Source organism: Ostrinia furnacalis, unplaced genomic scaffold (genome assembly GCF_004193835.3).
Source record: "Ostrinia furnacalis isolate ACB-3 unplaced genomic scaffold, ASM419383v2 OfSCF2047, whole genome shotgun sequence".
Classification (NCBI taxonomy): Eukaryota; Metazoa; Arthropoda; class Insecta; order Lepidoptera; family Crambidae; genus Ostrinia; species Ostrinia furnacalis.
Window position 1 is genome coordinate 730,637 of NW_021132286.1, and position 20,532 is coordinate 751,168.

Sequence of the window (20,532 nt, forward strand, 5' to 3'; positions counted from 1 at the left end):
AACGTGTTCAAACAAACAATCAACTTTTCGGCTAATATAATATTAAGTACAGATCATTTTCCTGTAGTTTTGTTTGTGGATTTACTTGTAAATTAGTGACTGTACCTACATAATGCTTAATTTTGACTGTGCGAGATAAATGTAGTTTTACAGAATTTGTAATTAATCCATTCTAAAATTAGAAAAACATCGTATTTTCGGTTAAAAAATTATGTAAAACGACTATAATTTATCAGTACTTTTATAAAATTCGGCGTAAAGGATCATTACGGGAACATCATGAACGTATAGCTTTTGAGTTAATTACTTAATAACTTTTTACTTTCGAGGGAACTTCTTCGCTTTTTTCCTCATAATTAGTTACATTATTTGTTTTTAGGTGTTTAAAGTCATGTAATAAGGTGGTTATGTTAAAGTTATGCCCAGTTTGTTGGTAAGGATAATGTTTTTCTGCCGAAAACACACACACACACACACGTTGTTGAAGTTATTATGGTAGATTGGACTCTTTTAACTTTGTAATTTCAATTCGTTTGTTTTTCTGGGTACTTATGCTTGTAAATGTAATGTATAGGCTGAAGTAGGTATAATAAGGGTTTGGTCAGAAGCAGCGTGGTGAATTGATAAAAAATAGAATAAATTCACTTATCAAATTGAGTATTGAAGCCGAATTTATGCTATTTTTAGCCTTTACGTTATTCTGTGTACTTACCATGAGTTTACGTTAGGTGTGCTCGCTAGCGAGTACGTCAAAAAAATCTATGAAGATTTTAGTTCTTCAAAGTAGCCGCTAGGGGCGCTGTACAATCTGTCATACATTTAGGCTGGGTTGCACCACGTAACTTTGATCGTAACTATGACGATAATCGGTGATTTTGTATCGAATTTGACAAGTTAAAGTTGGATGGTGCATCTCAGCCTTATGTCACTTTTTTACGTGCTCGCTAACGAGGAAACCTAACGTAAACTCATGGTAAACACATTGATGTATAAAAATAATACTGTTAAGTTTTATCAAAATTCGTTTCGTCCTTTTTGCGTGAAAGAGTAACAAAAATTCATCCATCCTCATAATCTATCACATAATATTATACAGAACTTCATCAATATTCAGCTGCTTGTACGATTTACATACAAACAAACAGACAAAGTTATGTATCATCTAGGTACTGGGCTAGTAGGTCTATGCTTTGTATTTGTCTAAAACAAGTTTCCAAGCAACACGGCCGCACTTTCTTTGCAAGTTCACATCCTATTACGTAAATGCAGATCTACGAGTATTAAAAGTATACATACGCACTACTCTTAATACTTATGGGGATTCGTGGTTTCTCCGATGGTAATTTTTCTAGGATTGTTTAGAATCCATGAATTCTTTAAAAAGTTAATCATAGGCAAGTAAAGTTAAGCATTTCAACTATAGTTTAAGCAAGCAAATAAACAAAAAAGATACAAAATAAAACATAACTATCCAAGTATCAGTTCAGCTATCAAAATTCATCAAAGAGCGCTTTCAATAATTAAGGCGTTTTGAAACGGACGGAGAATAAAAATATCAATTGGTTACCAACGTCAAAAATCCGTCAAACTCCATACAATAAACACCGGTTATCGTTTTATGTAGTTACACTCAAAGCTAGGTGGTGCGCAACTTAGTCTAGCGCAAACGCACGAAAAACGTCCAGCTCAATAAGTCTAATTTAAAAGAGTGGGACTGTGACTGACTGAAATGACTTTAAAAATGCTTACAAAAAATTATTTTAATTAATCCAGCAGCACTATTACACTTTCTTAGCAATTTTTTGGCAAGGTTACATAGCATTAGCACGACATGAAGATCTATTATTTCCTGCGCCTGAGTTGAAACGCGTTTCACTTTCACACGTTACTGAACTTTTATGGGGTACCTACACAATTAAATTAATGGTTTGTAAAGTAGACTAGTTACACTTTATTAAATTAAATAACCGAGAGATTGTGAGAGTTTTAGGCACAGTTGCACCACCTAACTTTGACCGTAACTATAACGATAACCGGTGTATTTTGTATGGTGTTTGACAGAATTTTAACGTTTGTCAAAGTTAAAGTAAGATAGTAGATAAAATAATTCGGAGGAAATGAAGAATTTCCAGACATTTCCAGATTGGCCTTTTGGTAAAGGACTGCATCTGGCGCCTTCCTACAACCTTTGTGAGGTTGTCTGTCCACCTTGTTGGTAAAAAACAAAATTGTTTTCGATAAATTTTGACCCTTAAATTTTTTTAATGATCATTCGATAATATGAAAAGTTGGAGTTTGACTTTAAACAACTTCAAAAACTTCTATTCTATTTTGTTTTCTAAGAATGCGCCCGCGCACGCACTTTTGTTAACGAAAGTGGATTAGATGGCGAAAGTGAGGTATATTACCGCCGTTTAGATGACATGTGATATGCTGCTTTCGCGTGTCACTGCGATAAGTATGTTTAAAATTAGTGGGAAATGGTTTTTTGAGAAAATAGACTCTTTTTAGTAGTGTAAAGGTGCTTTAAGACAGGTGAATGTACCTACCTAATTGATCCATTTCTGACTATATGGAGCATTATGCATAAACTTTGTGCCCTTGTAGGGGAACTTACTTATTTCGATGGCTCAGCGATCCAGTGTGTTCTGGACTCACCATATTTTGCTTTATCTTTATTTCGGAGATGTCACCATTTGCTTCGGTCTTGTTAGTAGCCTGCAACTAATTTTAAAGATTTTTATAGAGTCATAATGTTCGTCTTTATAATACAAGTTTGCTTGTGTAATATGCAAGTATTATTTATAAGATTGAGACATATACATATTGTAGGTGGTGTCTAAAGTGCAACCTTTGCCCTAAACATGCTTAAATGTTTATGTGTCAATTGTATAATACATTACTAATTGAATTTGTCTCTTTGTATGTTTGTTGCATTTTTTTTAAAAGTAGTGAATACCTATGGTAATAAAGTTGTCCATTGGCATCTGAAAATATCCACGTAAAAATAGTTGATGAACCACAATAATTGATTGAACAATCATGGATGCAGGCAGCTACCAACGAGGCAACATGGAAAGCATTGGGGGAGGCCTATGTTCAGCAGTGGACGTCCTATCATATGGCTGAGATGACGATGATGATGATAACAATCATGATTCGTTCGTTCGTTCGTTTCAGCCGAAAGATGTCCACTGCTGGACAAAGGCCTCCCCCAAGGATTTATTTAACAATCATGATTGGATGTCTGTTATCTACAAAGATTCGTGCAAAGAATCAACTTCGCAAAATCATTTGACAAAATCATTGCGTACAGAGCCGCAGTAAACTAATATAATATACATGTTTGTGTATGGTGTAATACGCACTCAATGGGCAAGTACACTCGCTTGCAATTTAACTGGGACATTAGGTTGCAGAGAAATGTATGGACAGCGCGGTATTTGCTCACTACGCAATCTTAGGTACGCATTACTTACTAGGTATTGCTAGCTCGTTTAGAATAATATAGTTGTTCTAAATCGTCATTTTACTTGTATTTTCATCTCAAATATTTTTAGTATTGATGCACAAGATGTAAGTTCTGTATCAGTATTCTTCTGATTAAATTCTTTTCCGCACTATAAAGTTTTTCCTTCTTTCTTTTTATTTTTTTGGGTTTTATTTTTTTATCCAATAGGCAGCTGCATTGTACATTTTAGGTGTACAGGAATTTCACTGGTGGATATTTATTATTCATATTAATAATATTGAAAAATTAGATATCTCAAACTATAACCGTATCAGCTATTCATATATGTCTTTAAAAGCAAAGATTAACCTATTTTTTAATTAGTTAAACTTAACTGTTCTGCATACCATCTGCCCACACTATGTCACACCAAATTTGAGTTAAGATAAATCCAAATTTCTTCAACCTCATTTTCTAAAACCAGTTTTGGAATTCCCTAAAAAATGTGCATCGTGTTGAATATTATAACACTTCCGGATTTAATAGGTCTACGAATTAGTGCCACATAAAAGCGAAAGATGACTGTCACTGACTGACTCACTCACTTATCACGAAATCTCAGTAACTACAAGTGCTAGGAGTCTCAAATTTTGCATGGATGTTCCTTTTAGAACGTAGGTGCGCACTAAGACGGGATTTTGCATAATTCAACCCCTAAGGAGGTAAAACGGGATCCACGCGTACGAAGTCGTGGGCGGTCGCTAGTTTATAAGGGTGGCCGCTAGTTTATAATAATGTAGGTAACGGGACCCATTATTTTGAAACGCAGTGTGACCCAAAAGCTGTGTTAACACGTTAGTGAGGACAGACTAGTGCCAACATGCTTGCATGCAATGTTTGAAGACAATTGAGTGGTTTGTGGGCAGAGAAGATTGGCACTGCGAAACTAAATGCCTATGTATCGGTTAAAGGAGGAGAAACCTTCAGAAAGGAAGTCTAAAAATGTCAAGTCTGAAGAAAAGCAACGGAAGAAATAAATAGTTAAGTTTCCAAGTTGGTATGGTTTCTACTCTGATGGCCCGACGATTTAAAGCTTCCTAATCTGCTTACCATAAGACAAAAAACTAAGGGACTAGTAATTGTTAGGGAATTCCCATTAAATGGTAAATTTAAATAAAATTGCTTTGGCTACACAATGATGGTAAAGTTAGTAGTATGTTACTCTATTACACAGGACCACTATTAAGGGTGTTTAACTGATACTTAAGTAATGGTTGTTCATGTAAAATGAAATATGAGAGTAGTCCGGACCAATGAACGGTCATTTTGAAAGCACCCTAACGTTTAAACTACTTATTCACAGCTAAAACTAGGTTTCGGTTGCACATTTCCGAAACTGGGTTTTGGTTTCATCATAGATGCTTCAACTAGACTCAACCTGGTGACTAATAGGTCCTCATCATGTAGGCTACTATTAACTTACTACCTAACACCTAGTTGCACTAGTTGCAATGTTTTGGTAAATTATAATACTCTCTACTACGAGTACCTATCTTTCAGTCTACTAAGTACAGTTATTGATGACTATCTGACCCAAAAAGTGACAAACATGGCAGTTGTGATTCCGAAATCTCTTCACCCTGTTTTAGTATCTACTTCTTCGCTTCGTTACCCTGTCTAGCTTTATACTATGTATTTGCTTCTGGTCATCGTCGTATCGGATTACAATGCTAGGTAAACATGCATATTCGTATTTATTTATTACATTTATATTTAACCTTTACATCTTTGATTAAATAGTGTCTTACATCCTCTTGAGGTTTGTCCAGACACTATTGTTCTCTATACAAATACATAGAATAAATGTTTTAGTAAGCATCCACAACTTCACAATCATTGCTATGTTTCACAGTGCGCATGGACGCACAGGGTGACACACGAACCAATAACAGAGCTCTAATCAATACTGTGCGTTCGATTTGCTGCTTCACTCAAGCAAGCATCGTTTGTGAATACGGAGATTACGTTAGTTCAGTGTTGTATTCGGTTTTATACTTAAAAATAAACCAAAATTACCCAGGTATTTAAAATTGTTTACAAGTCAGAACTATTAAACTATCAACGTTTTGGGTCAATACCACACAGCTGAAATTATTTAACCGCCGAACGTGCATCATCCTAGCACCACAGCAGTTTAGTAAACCGCAAACTAAAATGTGGACTAGCTAACCACACGGAGGCTTTTTGGGGTTCTGCAATACGCCACAGCTTAGTGTAGTGCCTAGGATAGTTCAAAGTATTATCTATAGTTGCGGTAAATTATCTGGTTTAAGTCGACAATCTGGTAAAGGTCGCAGGAAGAACCTGGATGCGGGCAGCGCAGGACCGTTCATTGTGGAAAACCTTGGAGGAGGCCTTTGTCCAGCAGTGGACGTCATTTGGCTGAAACGACGACGACGACGTATTACCGTCGTCTAAACTAATAATTATGAAAAGGAAATATTTAATGGTATTGAATATGCTCCGAAACTACAGAACCGATTTGATAAAATCTTTCAACATCATTATTTCTGATGAACATAGGCTTTACGAAGTTCACCGGGTCAGCTAGTAATATGTATTTTCTAGGTAGATCTTTAAGTAGTTCTAAACGTCTTAATTCAGTCCTGGAAACCGAGTTAGTTGTTTTTTATTGGCTGTTAGCGATTTACTCTTAATATTTTAGGTTTTTTTATATACAATGGTTTATCCTATTGGACAATGAGCTTAAATTGCAATAATGGTTATTATCACGCAAACATACTCTCTTTTTAATAATTTCTTTGACCATCATATCTGTAATTGTTATGTTATCTCAAGTCATTACATATCTTAGAACATTAATTTCATAATAACCACTTATGTAATCATTTTAAATCAGTAAAGAGTTAACTTTCACTATTTAAATACGGCCTTGCTCATCATCATCGTCACATGATCATTTCTATTGAATTACAAATTAAATATTGAGGTACTGACAGCATTCGTAGTTCCTATTCGATTTTTTAAAATGATTACGTGAAATATTATGTTTGATTTGATTGATTAAACATTATACGGGAACATAGTAAATGTACTTCGAAAGAGGAAACTATATATTTATTTAATAGAACGTATTAACAGCTTGATAATAAAAGTCTTTTGAGTACTATTCGGCATTGAGTAAAACAGTGAGTTAAATGCTCAGTAATAGCAGGATAGGACATGAGGTATTTTTCACCACATTGTCACAAACAAGCATCATCATCATTATCGTCTCAGCCATAGGACGTCCACTGCTGAGCATAGGCCTCCCCTAATGCTTTCCATGTTGCCCGGTTGGTAGCGGCCTTTACAATGTCGTCGGTCACAAATAAATAATGTATAAGGACAATAGTTTACTAATATCTAAAGTTTATCTTGATACATGATCTAAAACTATTAAAATAGGTATGATCATCGTTAGCCTTAAGAATTGCTTTATCCTTATATTTGTCAGCACGTTAACTAACCATTGAGTAAGTAATCGTTATAATATATTGCACAAGATTAGATATCATATCGTTAATACTCGTTTAGGTACTCGCAACTTTAAACTTTATCTAGCGGCCGCTCGCGACTTCGTACGCGTGGATCCCGTTTTACTCCCTTAGGGGTAGAGTTTCGTAAAATCCTTTCTTAGCGGATGCCTACGTTATAACATCTACCTGCATGCCAAATTTCAGCCCGATCCGTCCAGTGGTTTGGGCTGTGCGTTGATTGATCACTATGTCAGTCACTTTTGAGTTTTAAAATATTTAGATAGCTCTATAATAACTATAACTTTTAAACCTCCATTAGTTAATTTAATCCACAGAATCACGCTCTCGTAAGGTTGAATATTTTAACCACTCACACGTAGGTAGCCTACTTTTCATCCCGAAAAAAAAAGCGACACCTAAGTCGATGGTTTTGTTACCAATTGACCCACATTATTTTCTAATCTTATAACTGTTACTTCCTGTACCTAAAAATACAACAATAATGGCGGCTTCAATCTGCCCTTTCTCCTTAAAGGTCACATACACCACGCTGATGGCTCTCGGCATCAGAGGCGTTTCCTTAAGTACGCCATTATCATAATATGAACATAAATGATACATACATGATATAGAAGTTATAGGTAATAGACTCGTGATATGTTATTAAGAAATGATGTCCGTGACTTGATCGGTTAGTCATATGTTTTATTAATCCACCTAAATGTACAATAGGTATAGTTTAATCTGATAGTTGACTGACAGCGTGCAGCACTAGTCAATTGAAATACTCGTATAGTTATCCAACACTGAATCGTCACGGCTATGACATTCGCAGGAGGGCGCTACCATCTATACTGAGATTTTAGTTCCGATTTTTGCCACTTGACGTTTTGGAATCGTTTGACTATTACATCATTTCTTTAAGCTATCAAAGCGCTTAATATGGTGTCACTACATACGAGTAGTTTTCGAAATCAATGAAAAAGACTTACATAAATCGCATATTGAAAATTCAAAACTAACTTGGTTTTCAGGCCTAGAAGGATCTGCAAGGGTGTAAAAGGGACTTACACCAGTATTGGTGATGCTTGCTTAAGTAAAGCAGCAAATGGAACACACAGCGTTGAATAGAGCTCTGTGATTGGTACGTGTGTCATCCTGTGCGTCCACGCGCACTGTGTGACCTCATATTAATGTTTGTAAATACATGCGTTAGAGAATGAGAGATCAATGTACAAAATATGTCATAGTAAAAGACATGATATTGCTTAATAAATTCATTGAGATGTTCAACTCTATCTAAAGAATAAGCCTTGCATCTATCATGTAAATAAATTGACTTACAGGAAATGCAACGGTCTGCCATTGACCAAGTCTGACCTCTAGTTGTAATAATATTTTGTTTAGACCACTGTTACCTTTCACAAGAGTGGCGCTGTATATAAAATTAGAGAACAACTTAATCAATCTTCACAGACGCTAAAAATAGCATGACATGCATTTGTCTATTTTTAGTCATCGCCAATGTAGGTTGTCCGTTATGATCGTCTGAGAAACAACTTACTAATTTGATGAAGACAAATCTCAGAATGTAAAAATCCTGAAAAAGTCAATAATTTGTATAATAATTTGATATAGAATAAGAAGAAGTAAGTTACAAATTAATTTATTATTATCTCGATAATAGTTTTACATAAGTTCTTCACTGATTTTTATTTAAAAAGGTGGAAATAATTTTAAGGTAATGCTGATAAAAAGGTCTACATAGAAATAAGGTAGGTATTTAAATTTTTAATTTTTTAGTCTACTTATGATATTCTTACTTTCTGCTAAAGGCTTGATCTTCTCCGATATAAACGAAAGAAGTCAAAACAATTTCATGCATGCAACCAGCTTTCCCTGTTACACGTGTAAGTTAGGGATGGCAATTCTAGATAGCTAAATGACAACTGATGAAAACTTACCAATGACAGGTTGGTTCAGTAATCAGGTTTTCGGAAAGTTTCGGCCACCATAGCGTAGGAAGTGGCCCACCTGTTTAGTGGACCGACGACTTCAAGAAGATAGCTTGCAGCAGAAAAATGGTATCGTAATTAGAATAGGCTACCAAAGATCGACTTTAACTCCTATCGTACTAAAATAANGTTTAAATAAAGAATTTTGAAAAGTAGGTAAATGTACTTCAAAAGAGGAAGACAGTCATATATTTATTAAATAAAACGTATTAACAGCTCGATAAAAAAAGTCTGTTGAGTACTATTCGGCATTGAGTAAAACAGTGAGTTAAATGCTCAGTAATAGCAGGATAGGACATGAAGTATTTTTTCAACACATTGTCACAAACAAGCATCATCATCATTATCATCTCAGCCATAGGACGTCCACTGATGAACATCTTAGGCCTCCCCCCAATGCTTTCCATGCTGCCCGGTTGGTAGCGGCCTTTACAATGTCGTCGGTCACAAATAATGTACAAGGACAATTTTAGCTAAAGCTAAAGTATGTTTAGTAATAGCTAAAGTTCATCTTGATACATGATCTATAACTATTAAAATACTTGTATGTACGATCATCGTTAACCTCAAGAATTGCTTTATCCTTATATTTGTCAGTACGTTAACTAAGCATTCAGTAAGTTTTAGTTATAATATTATATTGCACAAGATTTATCATATCGTTAATACTCGTTTAGGTACTCGTAACTTTAAACTTTAGTAGCTCTATAAAAACTGTAACTTTTGAACCTCTATTTTTAAATTAATTCACAGAATTACGCTCTCGTAAGGTTGAATATATTAACCACTCACACGTTGGTAGCCTACTTTTCATCCCGATAAAAAAGCTACACCTATGTCGATGGCTTTGTTACCTATTGACCCACATTATTTTCTAATCTAAAACTGTTACTTCCTATACCTAAAGGTAAAACCATAATGGCGGTTTCAATCTGCCCTTTCTCCTTAAAGGTCACATACACCACGCTGATGGCTCTCAGCATCAGAGGCGTTTCCTTATGTACGCCATTATCATAATATGAACATAAATGATACATACATGATATAAAAGTTATAGGTAATAGACTTGTGATATGTTATTAAGAAATGATGTAATAAAAAAAAATAAATAATAATATCCTTGGACATTTTACACTGCGCCGCTAGCCCCAAACTAAGCAAAGCTTGTACGATGGGTACTAGACAACGGATATAAACATACTTAAATACTTTTTTTTATGTCCGTGACTTGATCGGTTAGTCATATGTTTTATTAATCCACCTAACTGTACAATAGGTATAGTTTAATCTGATAGTTGACTGACAGCGTGCAGCACTAGTCAATTGAAATACTCGTATAGTTATCCAACACTGAATCGTCACGGCTATGACATTCGCAGGAGGGCGCTACCATCTATACTGAGATTTTAGTTCCGATTTTTGCCACTTGACGTTTTAGAATCGTTTGACTATTACATCATTTTTCTTTAAGCTATCAAAGCGCTTAATATGGTGTCACTACATACGAGTAGTTTTCGAAATCAATGAAAAAGACTTACATAAATCGCATATTGAAAATTCAAAACTAACTTGGTTTTCAGGCCTAGAAGGATCTGCAAGGGTGTAAAAGGGACTTACACCAGTATTGGTGATGCTTGCTTAAGTAAAGCAGCAAATGGAACACACAGCGTTGAATTAGAGCTCTGTGATTGGTTCGTGTGTCATCCTGTGCGTCCACGCGCACTGTGTGACCTCATATTAATGTTTGTAAATACATGCGTTAGAGAATGAGAGATCAATGTACAAAATATGTCATAGTAAAAGACATGATATTGCTTAATAAATTCATTGAGATGTTCAACTCTATCTAAAGAATAAGCCTTGCATCTATCATGTAAATTAAGTGACTTACAGGAAATGCAACGGTCTGCCATGGACCAAGTCTGACCTCTAGTTGTAATAATATTTTGTTTAGACCACTATTACCTTTCACAAGAGTGGCGCTGTATCTAAAATTAGAGAACAACTTAATCAATCTTCAGACGAGCTAAGAATAGCATGACATGCATTTGTCTATTTTTAGTCATCGCCAATGTAGGTTGTCCGTTATGATGATGTCTGAGTTTTAGCTTAATTTGATAAAGACTAATCTACTAATAAAAATCTCATGTTGTTAAAATTCTGAAAATCTGGACAATAATAAGAATTAAATATTTTTATACAGATGAAAGTCAAAAAACCAACGAGTTACGAGTATATAAAAAATAAACTTTAATTTAAAAAAAAACATTGAATTTATAAAGATAAACGTATTTCAGATAATAATAACTGTCTATTAGAGTACGTTAGTCATGTATAAGTGCCCTGAAAAGGGTCTACATAATAAATAAAGTATTTTTAATATTTTAGTCTACTTATGATATTCTTACTTTCTGCTAAAGGCAGCTGTTTTTCTTTGATTATAAACATTCCTTCTGCTAAAAAAATTCATGCATGCAACCAGCTTTCCCTGTTACACGTGTAAGTTAGGGATGGCAATTCTAGATAGCTAAATGACAACTGATGAATACTTACCAATGACAGGTTGGTTCAGTGATCAGTGTGCTTACCATGAGTTTACGTTAGGTGTGCTCGCTAGCGACTACGTAAAAAAATGACATTAAATGTATGATATATTATGCAGCGCCCCTAGCGGCTACTTTTAAGAAATAAAATCTTCATAGATTTTTTTGACGTACTCGCTAGCGAGCACACCTAACGTAAACTCATGGTAAGCACACAGGTTTTCGGAACGTTTCGGTCACCATAGCGTAGGAAGTGGCCCACCTGTTTAGTGGACCGACGACTTCAAGAAGATAGCTTGCAGCAAAAAAATGGCATCGTCATTAGAATAGGCTACCATGGGCTCTAATGACGGTTTTCATCGACACAAAGAATACAAAAACATTTTAAATTTATCATTATTTCAGGAAGGCAAAATACGCCAAATATTTAATTTCCAGATTACAATGTACAGATTGCCGGGTCTATGATCTATTTAAGATCGATTTAAACTCTTTTCTTACCCAAAAAAACAAAGTCTTTATTAATCGAATTCAGACTGCCATCCCTAGTGCAGCTTATCTTCTCAATTAACTATGTCGTTAATGAACGGCTAATAACAGGTAATGTGCACCTTGGGTCACGGGCTCTTGGGCAGTGGACTATACTATTGCATTGGTACATGGCATTTACTTCATTTTGGATAGCGATTTGCTATTATACAAGAATTACTTCCTTTGGGATCATCATCATCATCATTTCAGCCATTGCTGAACACGTCCGCGTCCATTGCTGAACATAGGCCTCCTCAATGACTTCCACATCGCACGGTTGGTAGCGGCCTGCATCCAGCTCCTTCCTCAGGTTGTCAGATCGCCTTTTGGATCGCGAGTCGCTATTTGAAATAATTTGATCCCGTCTTCATTGTAGGAGCATGGCCCTATCTAATCTCGTTCGGTACAGCCAAATTAGGTCCTCTGCTGGACAAAGGCGAACTACCGTACTAATATAGATAGATGCTTAGTTAGTAGCGTACTAACTAACTAAGCATCTATGTCATGTCATTGGTGTCCAAAGTGGGGGGCGCAAATACCTCTAAAGAGGGGCGCAGGCCATCTGTGTACTTAAAAAAGCCTGCGACCGCTGAGAGATTGCATTCCAGATATCAAAAAATAATCTTGACTGGAGGAGGAGCGCGGAATTTTTTATATGGTCGAAAGGGGGCGCGTCTCAAATAAGTTTGGGAACCAATGATCTATGTCGCATGCGATTTGTGGAAGGACGGTTGGTGCTTCTTGCATTTGCTTGTACTATTATGACATAGTAGTGTGGTTGGGTACTTATTCCGAAAATCTTAAGTTAGTAATTTTATCTTTTTTAAATATCTAAATAAGGTTTTCCACAAAGTAACGCCTGATACCATTAATGATATTTTGTTCACTGTTACTCATCTCGTAGCAGAACCCCTAGACAGTTAGATGCGGCAAGTTACAATCATGAGAAAAATAGTCATTAAAAGTTCATTGAATTTCAAAAGTCATTGACCGACTGAATAAAAATCTGCGGTCAATGTCTAAACATAGACTAAAAGTGGAGTGCCCGATAGCGCTGCGGGCGTGGTCTATCTTCTAAACCAGTTCCAAGATTCTGTTCTTGCGCAGGTCAGCGCAGAAAGTAAACTTTAAAAGCCCCGTTCTTGTCTTTTAATCGAAGACATTAACGCCCGTATTCACAAACATTACTATGAGGACTCACAGTGCGCGTGGACGCACAGGTTGATATACAAACCAATCACAGAGCTCTATTCAACGCTGTGCGTTCGATTTGCTGCTTCACTAAGCAAGCATCGTTTGTGAATTACGGGCGTATGCGTAGGAATCTTAATACATATCACTTAAAGGTGACTGACTGACTGACATAGTGTCTATCAACGCACAGCCCAAACCACTGGACGGATCGGGCTGAAAATTTGGCATGCAGGTAGATGTTATGACGTAGGCATCCGCTAAGAAAGGATTTTACGAAACTCCAGGGGGTAAAACGGGATCCACGCGTACGAAGTCGCGGGCGGCCGCTGCACGCTGGTCTTATATAACACTCTATTTATGTATACTTCTAATAAACATAGCGGCTTATTAGTAAGCCGAATATTTGGGACGTCCAGTCTATACTTTTATAACCACTTAGCCAAACTTGGCTAACAAGTTATTTTTAAGGCTGGGTTGCATCATCTTACCTTAACTATACCAACCGTCAAAAATCTGTCAAAATCCATATAAAACACCGGTTATCTTTAAAACTACGGTCAAAGTTAGGTGGTGCAACTCAGCCTAAAACTCAAAACTGTAGTTTTGCCTACACTTCCAACAAAAATCACATTGTTTCAAACGTCAAACGGATTCTTTCGTCAAAAATAACGGAGTTTTGACGACAATAAAACTTACTAACTTGTGTCTAATCGGTATAATTTAATTGTTTTATTGGACTTTTACAGCGGTATTTTATGGTAGTCAAATGAACTAGCCGTTGTCTTCAAAACAATCAAATCCACAGCTATTTGATACGTTAGACGTATCAAAATTAATGGTGACAGCGTTTTGCAAACTGGGACTATTCCCACCTCTCGTTCCCACCGCTGCAACTACTGTAAATCCAAGATCTGCTGGACTGTCAATAAAAATACAGTCAGTGGAAGTGTCATAAACAATCACGAACTTATTACGTCATAACTTCCTTTGTCATACAAAATCTATGGAAGAGTCGCATTATGACGGTTGTTTGTTGTAGTATCAGCCAAACAAGGCTTTCAATTCAAAGAAAGCGTTTGCCTGGCCAAACTGAACACCTGAACACTTCAATCCAGTTTGAAACCACTAATCCATTGGTAAGGAAAAGTGGTCAGCCGAGTAGCCGTTGATAGTGATAGTTAAACTTACAAGGGAACGAGAATTCTCAGTTCAAGTTATTTAGGACAAGCTTCGGACTCTTTCGTAATGTTTCGACAAAATTACGACTTCACAAATCCTCATAAAACCAACTTTAATTCATCACCGTAGAGTCCACAACGGCTGCACAGTTAACTTTGATGACAAGCCTTCGACCAAATTACATAGACACTTCAAAGTTACACCTTGCCTTCCGCAATATCCCGCACGTCTTTACAGCAAAGGGGCAGGGTGGTTCAGTTAAAACTGGTTTTGTAAGCCGGTGTAAAATATTTTACCTCCATGAATGGTTATTAGTATTACACTTGCGAAAAGCATTAACGAATTGTAACTTACACTTATGTATTTGTTTTAGCGTATGTCATGACGCTGAATGTTTACTTACATAGGTATTTGCGAGTAGGCTCGTAAGTTTGTAGAGGCCTTTTCTATGTTTACTTTTAATATTGGGCAATGACATTTTTACTCGTATTTGCAAAACGTTCAAAGAGTTACGTATTCCTAGTGGGTCGTAAAGTTGAGTAAGTTTCAGGTCAAAGTGACATATATATAATTTTAGCATTAAATCGCATTTTATACCCCATTTACGACCTTTTAGTCTGAAGTCTATTTTTTATTTTAAATGATATAAAATTAATGTTGTTTATCAGATTTTATTCCATAATAATAGGCACGGATCGTTTTATGTTAGGCAGTTGGCACTTTACCCTTTTCTAAAATACAGTTCTAATATTACCGCTACTAAATCCATTGGCTCCGATATCCTCATAGTTTCTTAACACTCAGTAAATCTATATTATTTCTACCAAATGATTGTATTCATAGTTGACGAATATAAACAAGCCAGATTGTATTCAAGCCGCATAGGCTCGGGGGTGAGGAATGTCTGGGAGACGGGGAGTTATTTCCTATCACCCTCAACATACAGGACGCTCTAAATATAGAGCACAATTTAAATATTGTAGGACTATCTGACTGATTGGTGCAATGGTGACGTCTTAAACAGCTTTTGCTCATACCCTCAAAGTATATCTGCTAGAAGTTAATGTTGCCTGTTAATTGCAATGTTACTTGAGTAAGAAACAACAAGTTATGAATTTTGAAATTATACATATAATTTTGAATAACAAACAACAAAGTGTAGTCCAGTCAATGAATGCCTTAACGACGGTGTAGAGAGAAATCCATGGAACACAATTTTTGACCTCGGGACTTTATTTAGCCTAGTTAGGAGGTGAACATAGCAAAAGTCCCCGCCCTTAGCCCTTGAGCCGGCGGAGAGAGGGGGGTTTAAAGGTACCACTTTTCGGTTTTTCGCTTAATCCTCGGAAACTATGCGTCCTAGTGACATGACTACTATGAACCAAAAAAAGCTTATTCAATTTGCTATAGGTGAGACAGTCAAGTTTTTCTATATCTTGTATAGTTTTTGCGGCATCTGCTCTAGAAGGTCTGTAAAATTGGAAATTTTATTGTTGTCTTACATGTTCCTTTCAGGAGAAAATCGACTAAATCAACATTGAGCAAANATTAATGTATTTCTTTATTAATCAACTTGGGGCTGCTATCCCTAGTGCAGCTTATCTTCTCAATTAACTATGTCGTTAATGAACGGCTTATAGCAGGTAATGTGCACCTTGGGTCACGGGCTCTTGGGCAGTGGACTATACTATTGCATTGGTACATGGCATTTACTTCATTTTGGATAGCCATTTGCTTATAAAACAGCAATTACGAATTACTTCTTTTTGGAACGCGAGTAGCTATTTAAAATGATTTCAATTACTTTGATCCCGAATCTTTATCATCAGGTCATTTAGTTTTCATTGCAGAAGCACAACCCTCTCATCATCATCATCATTTGTCCAATCCCACTGCTCTGAAATAAGTACGAATAAGTTTGATGAAATGTCTCATCATTTTCTTTATTCGTGGTAATATGGATTGGCATACTGATGGATTGTTTTATTGATTGAGCTGTTTAAATAGTCAATTTTTCTGACGTTTTATAAGTAAAGACTTTGTCAAATCAGTGTACACATAGGGTAACATTGATTGTACTTGTAAAAATGATAGCAAATCAAACTAAGATACGAAGAGTAATAAAACATCAGTGTATAGGTAATATTTTGTAAAATATATAGTATAATGTGCTGTTCACTGTAATAGTCTCATAGCAAAACCCGTGGCTAAATTCGGCAAGTTACAATCATGAGAAAAATGGTCAATGTCTAAACATAGACCAAAAGTGGAGTGCCCGATAGCGCTGCGGGCGTGGTCTATCTTCTAAACCAGTTCTTAGATTCTGTGTGCTTACCATGAGTTTACGTTAGGTGTGCTCGCTAGCGACTACGTAAAAAAATTACATTAATTGTATGACATATTTTGCAGCGCCCCTAGCGGCTACTTTCAAGAAACAAAATCTTCATAGAGATTTTTGACGTACTCGCTAGCGAGCACACCTAACGTAAACTCATGGTAGGTGCACTGTTCTTGCGTAGGTCAGCGCAGAAAGTAAACTTCAAAAGTCCCATTCTTGTTTTTTAATCGAAAACATTAACGCACGTATTCACAATTATTACTATGAACATTACTAATAAACTGTTGTTTTCCCTACACTTCTAACAAAAATCACGTCATTGTTAAAAACAATGGATTCTTTCGTCAAAAATAACGGAGTTTTGACGACAATAAAACTTACTAACTTGTGTCTAATTGGTGTAATTTAATTGTTTTATTGGACTTTTACAGCGGTATTTTATGGTAGTCAAATTAACTAACCGTTGTCTTCAAAACTATCAAATCCACAGCTAACTAACGTATCAAAATTAATGGTGACAGCGTTTTGAAAACTGGGACTTTTCCCATCTCTCGTTCCCACCGCAACAACTACTGTGAATCCAAGATCTGCTGGACTGTCAATAAAAATACAGTCAGTGGAAGTGTCATAATAATATACAATCACGAACTTATTACGTCATAACTTCTTTTGTCATACCAAATCTATGGAAGAGTCGCATTATGACGGTTGTTTGTTGTAGTTAACACCTGAACACTTCAATCCAGTTTGAAACCACTAATCCATTGGCACAGTAAGGAAAAGTAGTCAGCCGAGTAGCCGTTGATAGTGATAGTTAAACATACAAGGGAACGAGAATTCTCTGTTCAAGTTATTTAGGACAAGCTTCGGACTCTTTCGTAATGTTTCGACAAAATTACGACTTCACAAATCCTCCTAAAACTGACTTTAATTCGTCAGCGTAGAGTCCACAACGGCTGCACAGTTAACTTTGATGACAAGCCATCGACCAAATTACATAGACACTCCAAAGTTACACCTTGCCTTCCGCAATATCCCGCACGTCTTTACAGCAAAGGGGCAGGGTGGTTCAGTTAAAACTGGTTTTGTAAGCCGGTGTAAAATGTTTTACCTCCATGAATGGTTATTAGTATTACACTTGCGAAAAGCATTAACGAATTGTAACTTACACTTATGTATTTGTTTTAGCATATGTCATGACGCTCAATGTTTACTTACATAGGTATTTGCGAGTAGGCTCGTAAGTTTGTAGAGGCCTATTCTATGTTTACTTTTAATATTGGGCAATGTCATTTTTACTCGTATTTGCAATTAACGTTCAAAGAGTACGTATTTGTACGTATAGTGGGTCGTAAAGTTGAGTAAGTTTCAGGTCAAAGTGACATATATATCATTTTAGCATTAAATCGCATTTTATACCCCATTTACGACCTTTTAGTCTGATGTCTATTTTTAATAATGGGTACGAACCGTTTTTTATTACGCAGTTGGCACTTTACCCTTTTGTAAAATACAGTTCTAATATTACCGCTACTAAATCCATTGGCTCCGATATCCTCATAGTTTCTTAACACTCGGTAAATCTATATTATTTCTACCAAATGATTGTATTCATAGTATGGCGAATATAAACAAGCCAGATTGTATTCAAGCCGCATAGGCTCAGGGGTGAGGAATGTCTGGGAGATGGGAGTTATTTCCTATCACCCTCTACATAGAGGGCGCTCTGAATAAAGAGCACAATTAAAATATTGTAGGACTATCTGACTGATTGGTGCAATGGTGACGTCTTAAACAGCTTTTGCTCATACCCTCAAAGTATATCTGCTAGAAGTTAATGTTGCTTGTTAATTGCAATGTTACTTGAGTAAGAATCTATATTGAAATTTTAAGAAACAACAAGTTATGAATTTTGAAATATATATAATTTTGAATAACAACAAAGTGAGCGTATTAGTATTATAAGTAGCGCTTATTAGATCCAACGTTAAAACTTGAAATTACTTACTGCACTACCGTAAAATCTTTTCAAATACGTTTGTTGGTATTGTTGTCTATGTTTTTATCCTTTTTTTACTCTTTTTAATACCTTCTGTTTCTAGTTTTGAAGTACATATATATTTTTGATAGCCGTCTGGGCATTTAATGGAGAAATACATCTTTATTTTAAAACGAAGATATTTTCTTATTTCCGCACGCCCGAGCGGCTGTCCGCTACAACGTTGAAACGTAGCACATTTAAACACCGCCAAAAACAAACACCCCTAATTTCAATCCGCACCCTCACCCCCCTCAATATGACGCGGAATAGGGGCGGAGGGGGGATGAAAGCTCTAAGCTCAGTCCCGCTCCGCCAGGCAGCGAGAGCGCACGTCTCTTCCCGCCCCAAAATGCTTTAACGCTTCAAATAATCCTTTCCTCATGTAGTGCTGAGTGGTGTTGTGTAAATATGTCTTCCATTGAAAATGAGAGAGATACGTCGTAATATTCCGTGGTAGGTTTAAGATAAATTTGAAGAATTTGGGAGCTATCATCTCAGTTTTATGTTACATTAATTTGTTCTCAATTAGTGTTTTTTTGCTATCGTATTGAAACCTGACTTCAAGGTATTGCTTAGTACAAGTCAAAGAAATTAGAAATCATTGTTTTAGTTTTATTAATAGGTTGTTCTTATAAGATCTCTGTCAATGTGAAACGCGATAGAGCAGTTACCTACTGACCCATTTGCTGCATTGAAAACGTGTTGCAGGGTTAATACCTCACCTTTGACCTTTCCATTTTACCTACTGCGATAACTTAAACGTTATATTCGCTCCAATCTGTGTAATAATAGAAATTGTGATTCCACATCTATAGGTAAATCTTACGAGTAGTTTGTTGTCTGTACTTGATTACTCTATTTCACTAAAATGAAATTATGGTTTGAAATCAAAGCGGACTACACATTTCTGTTGCAAAATAACACCTATTAGGTACAACTACATGAGATATTTTAAAACAGCTTTTTGAAAAAGAATCAACAAAACTTTTTACGTGGATAGAAAATATAATAATTTACTCATGTTTAACAGAAAAAACATCGTGCCAACGTAATATTTATTGACACACGACGATATTTTTATACGAGTAGATAATTGTAGCTTCTACTCGATTATTTTTATCATCATTTCAGCCATAGAAATGAGGAAGGAATCATAGTAAGCAGTTACTGCTGACTATCATTCCTTTGTCATCCAAGGATATTCGTCATATTTATTGCACCGCCTTAGTCTCTCTAATTAACCTGTGGTTGACTGGCAGAGAATGCCACCTGGCATTAAGTCCGCCACTGTACAGTTTTATGTGCGAAAGTATAAATGAATAAATATCCAAATTGACAGGTTTATAGCGGCCTGCATCCAGCGGGTTTCTGCATCCTTGATCACATTTTACCTCTGCTTCTCATTTTACCTCTTACGTGGTGACTATAATCATAATAAGGTTATTGTCCCTCTTTCCAGATATCCAAAGGCAGTCGGTGACAGCATAAAATGCAGGAGAGCCTCTCATGACATCGGCGTTGAACTGAAGAACAATGGCGCTGTCAAACAACTCCATCTCGAGGACCTACCAAAGGCTCTTCGTAGATCTAGCTGGTAAGAACTCTACATACATAAGTCAGTAAGCACTAAAACTAGCGCCAAAACAGACGCCCGTATTTAGAAAGAAAGAAACATTTATTGCCATGGACATCACAAAAGAC

General features: G+C 36.2%; 1 protein-coding gene across 3 annotated transcripts in view; it reads left to right on the forward strand.

Annotated features, from left to right (window-relative positions):
* The window catches only part of sit (stuck in traffic), a 44,329-nt gene that overhangs the window by 12,536 nt on the left and 11,261 nt on the right, over positions 1-20,532 (forward strand). For 2 of the 3 annotated variants that reach the window (XM_028306734.1, XM_028306732.1), the window contains exon 2: positions 20,291-20,425. In XM_028306734.1, the coding sequence (XP_028162535.1) occupies positions 20,365-20,425 (61 nt within the window). In that variant the 5' untranslated portion in view covers positions 20,291-20,364. Of the gene's footprint in view, positions 1-19,157; positions 19,285-20,290; positions 20,426-20,532 lie in introns of those variants that run through there. The other variant, XM_028306733.1, reaches the window with a different exon arrangement.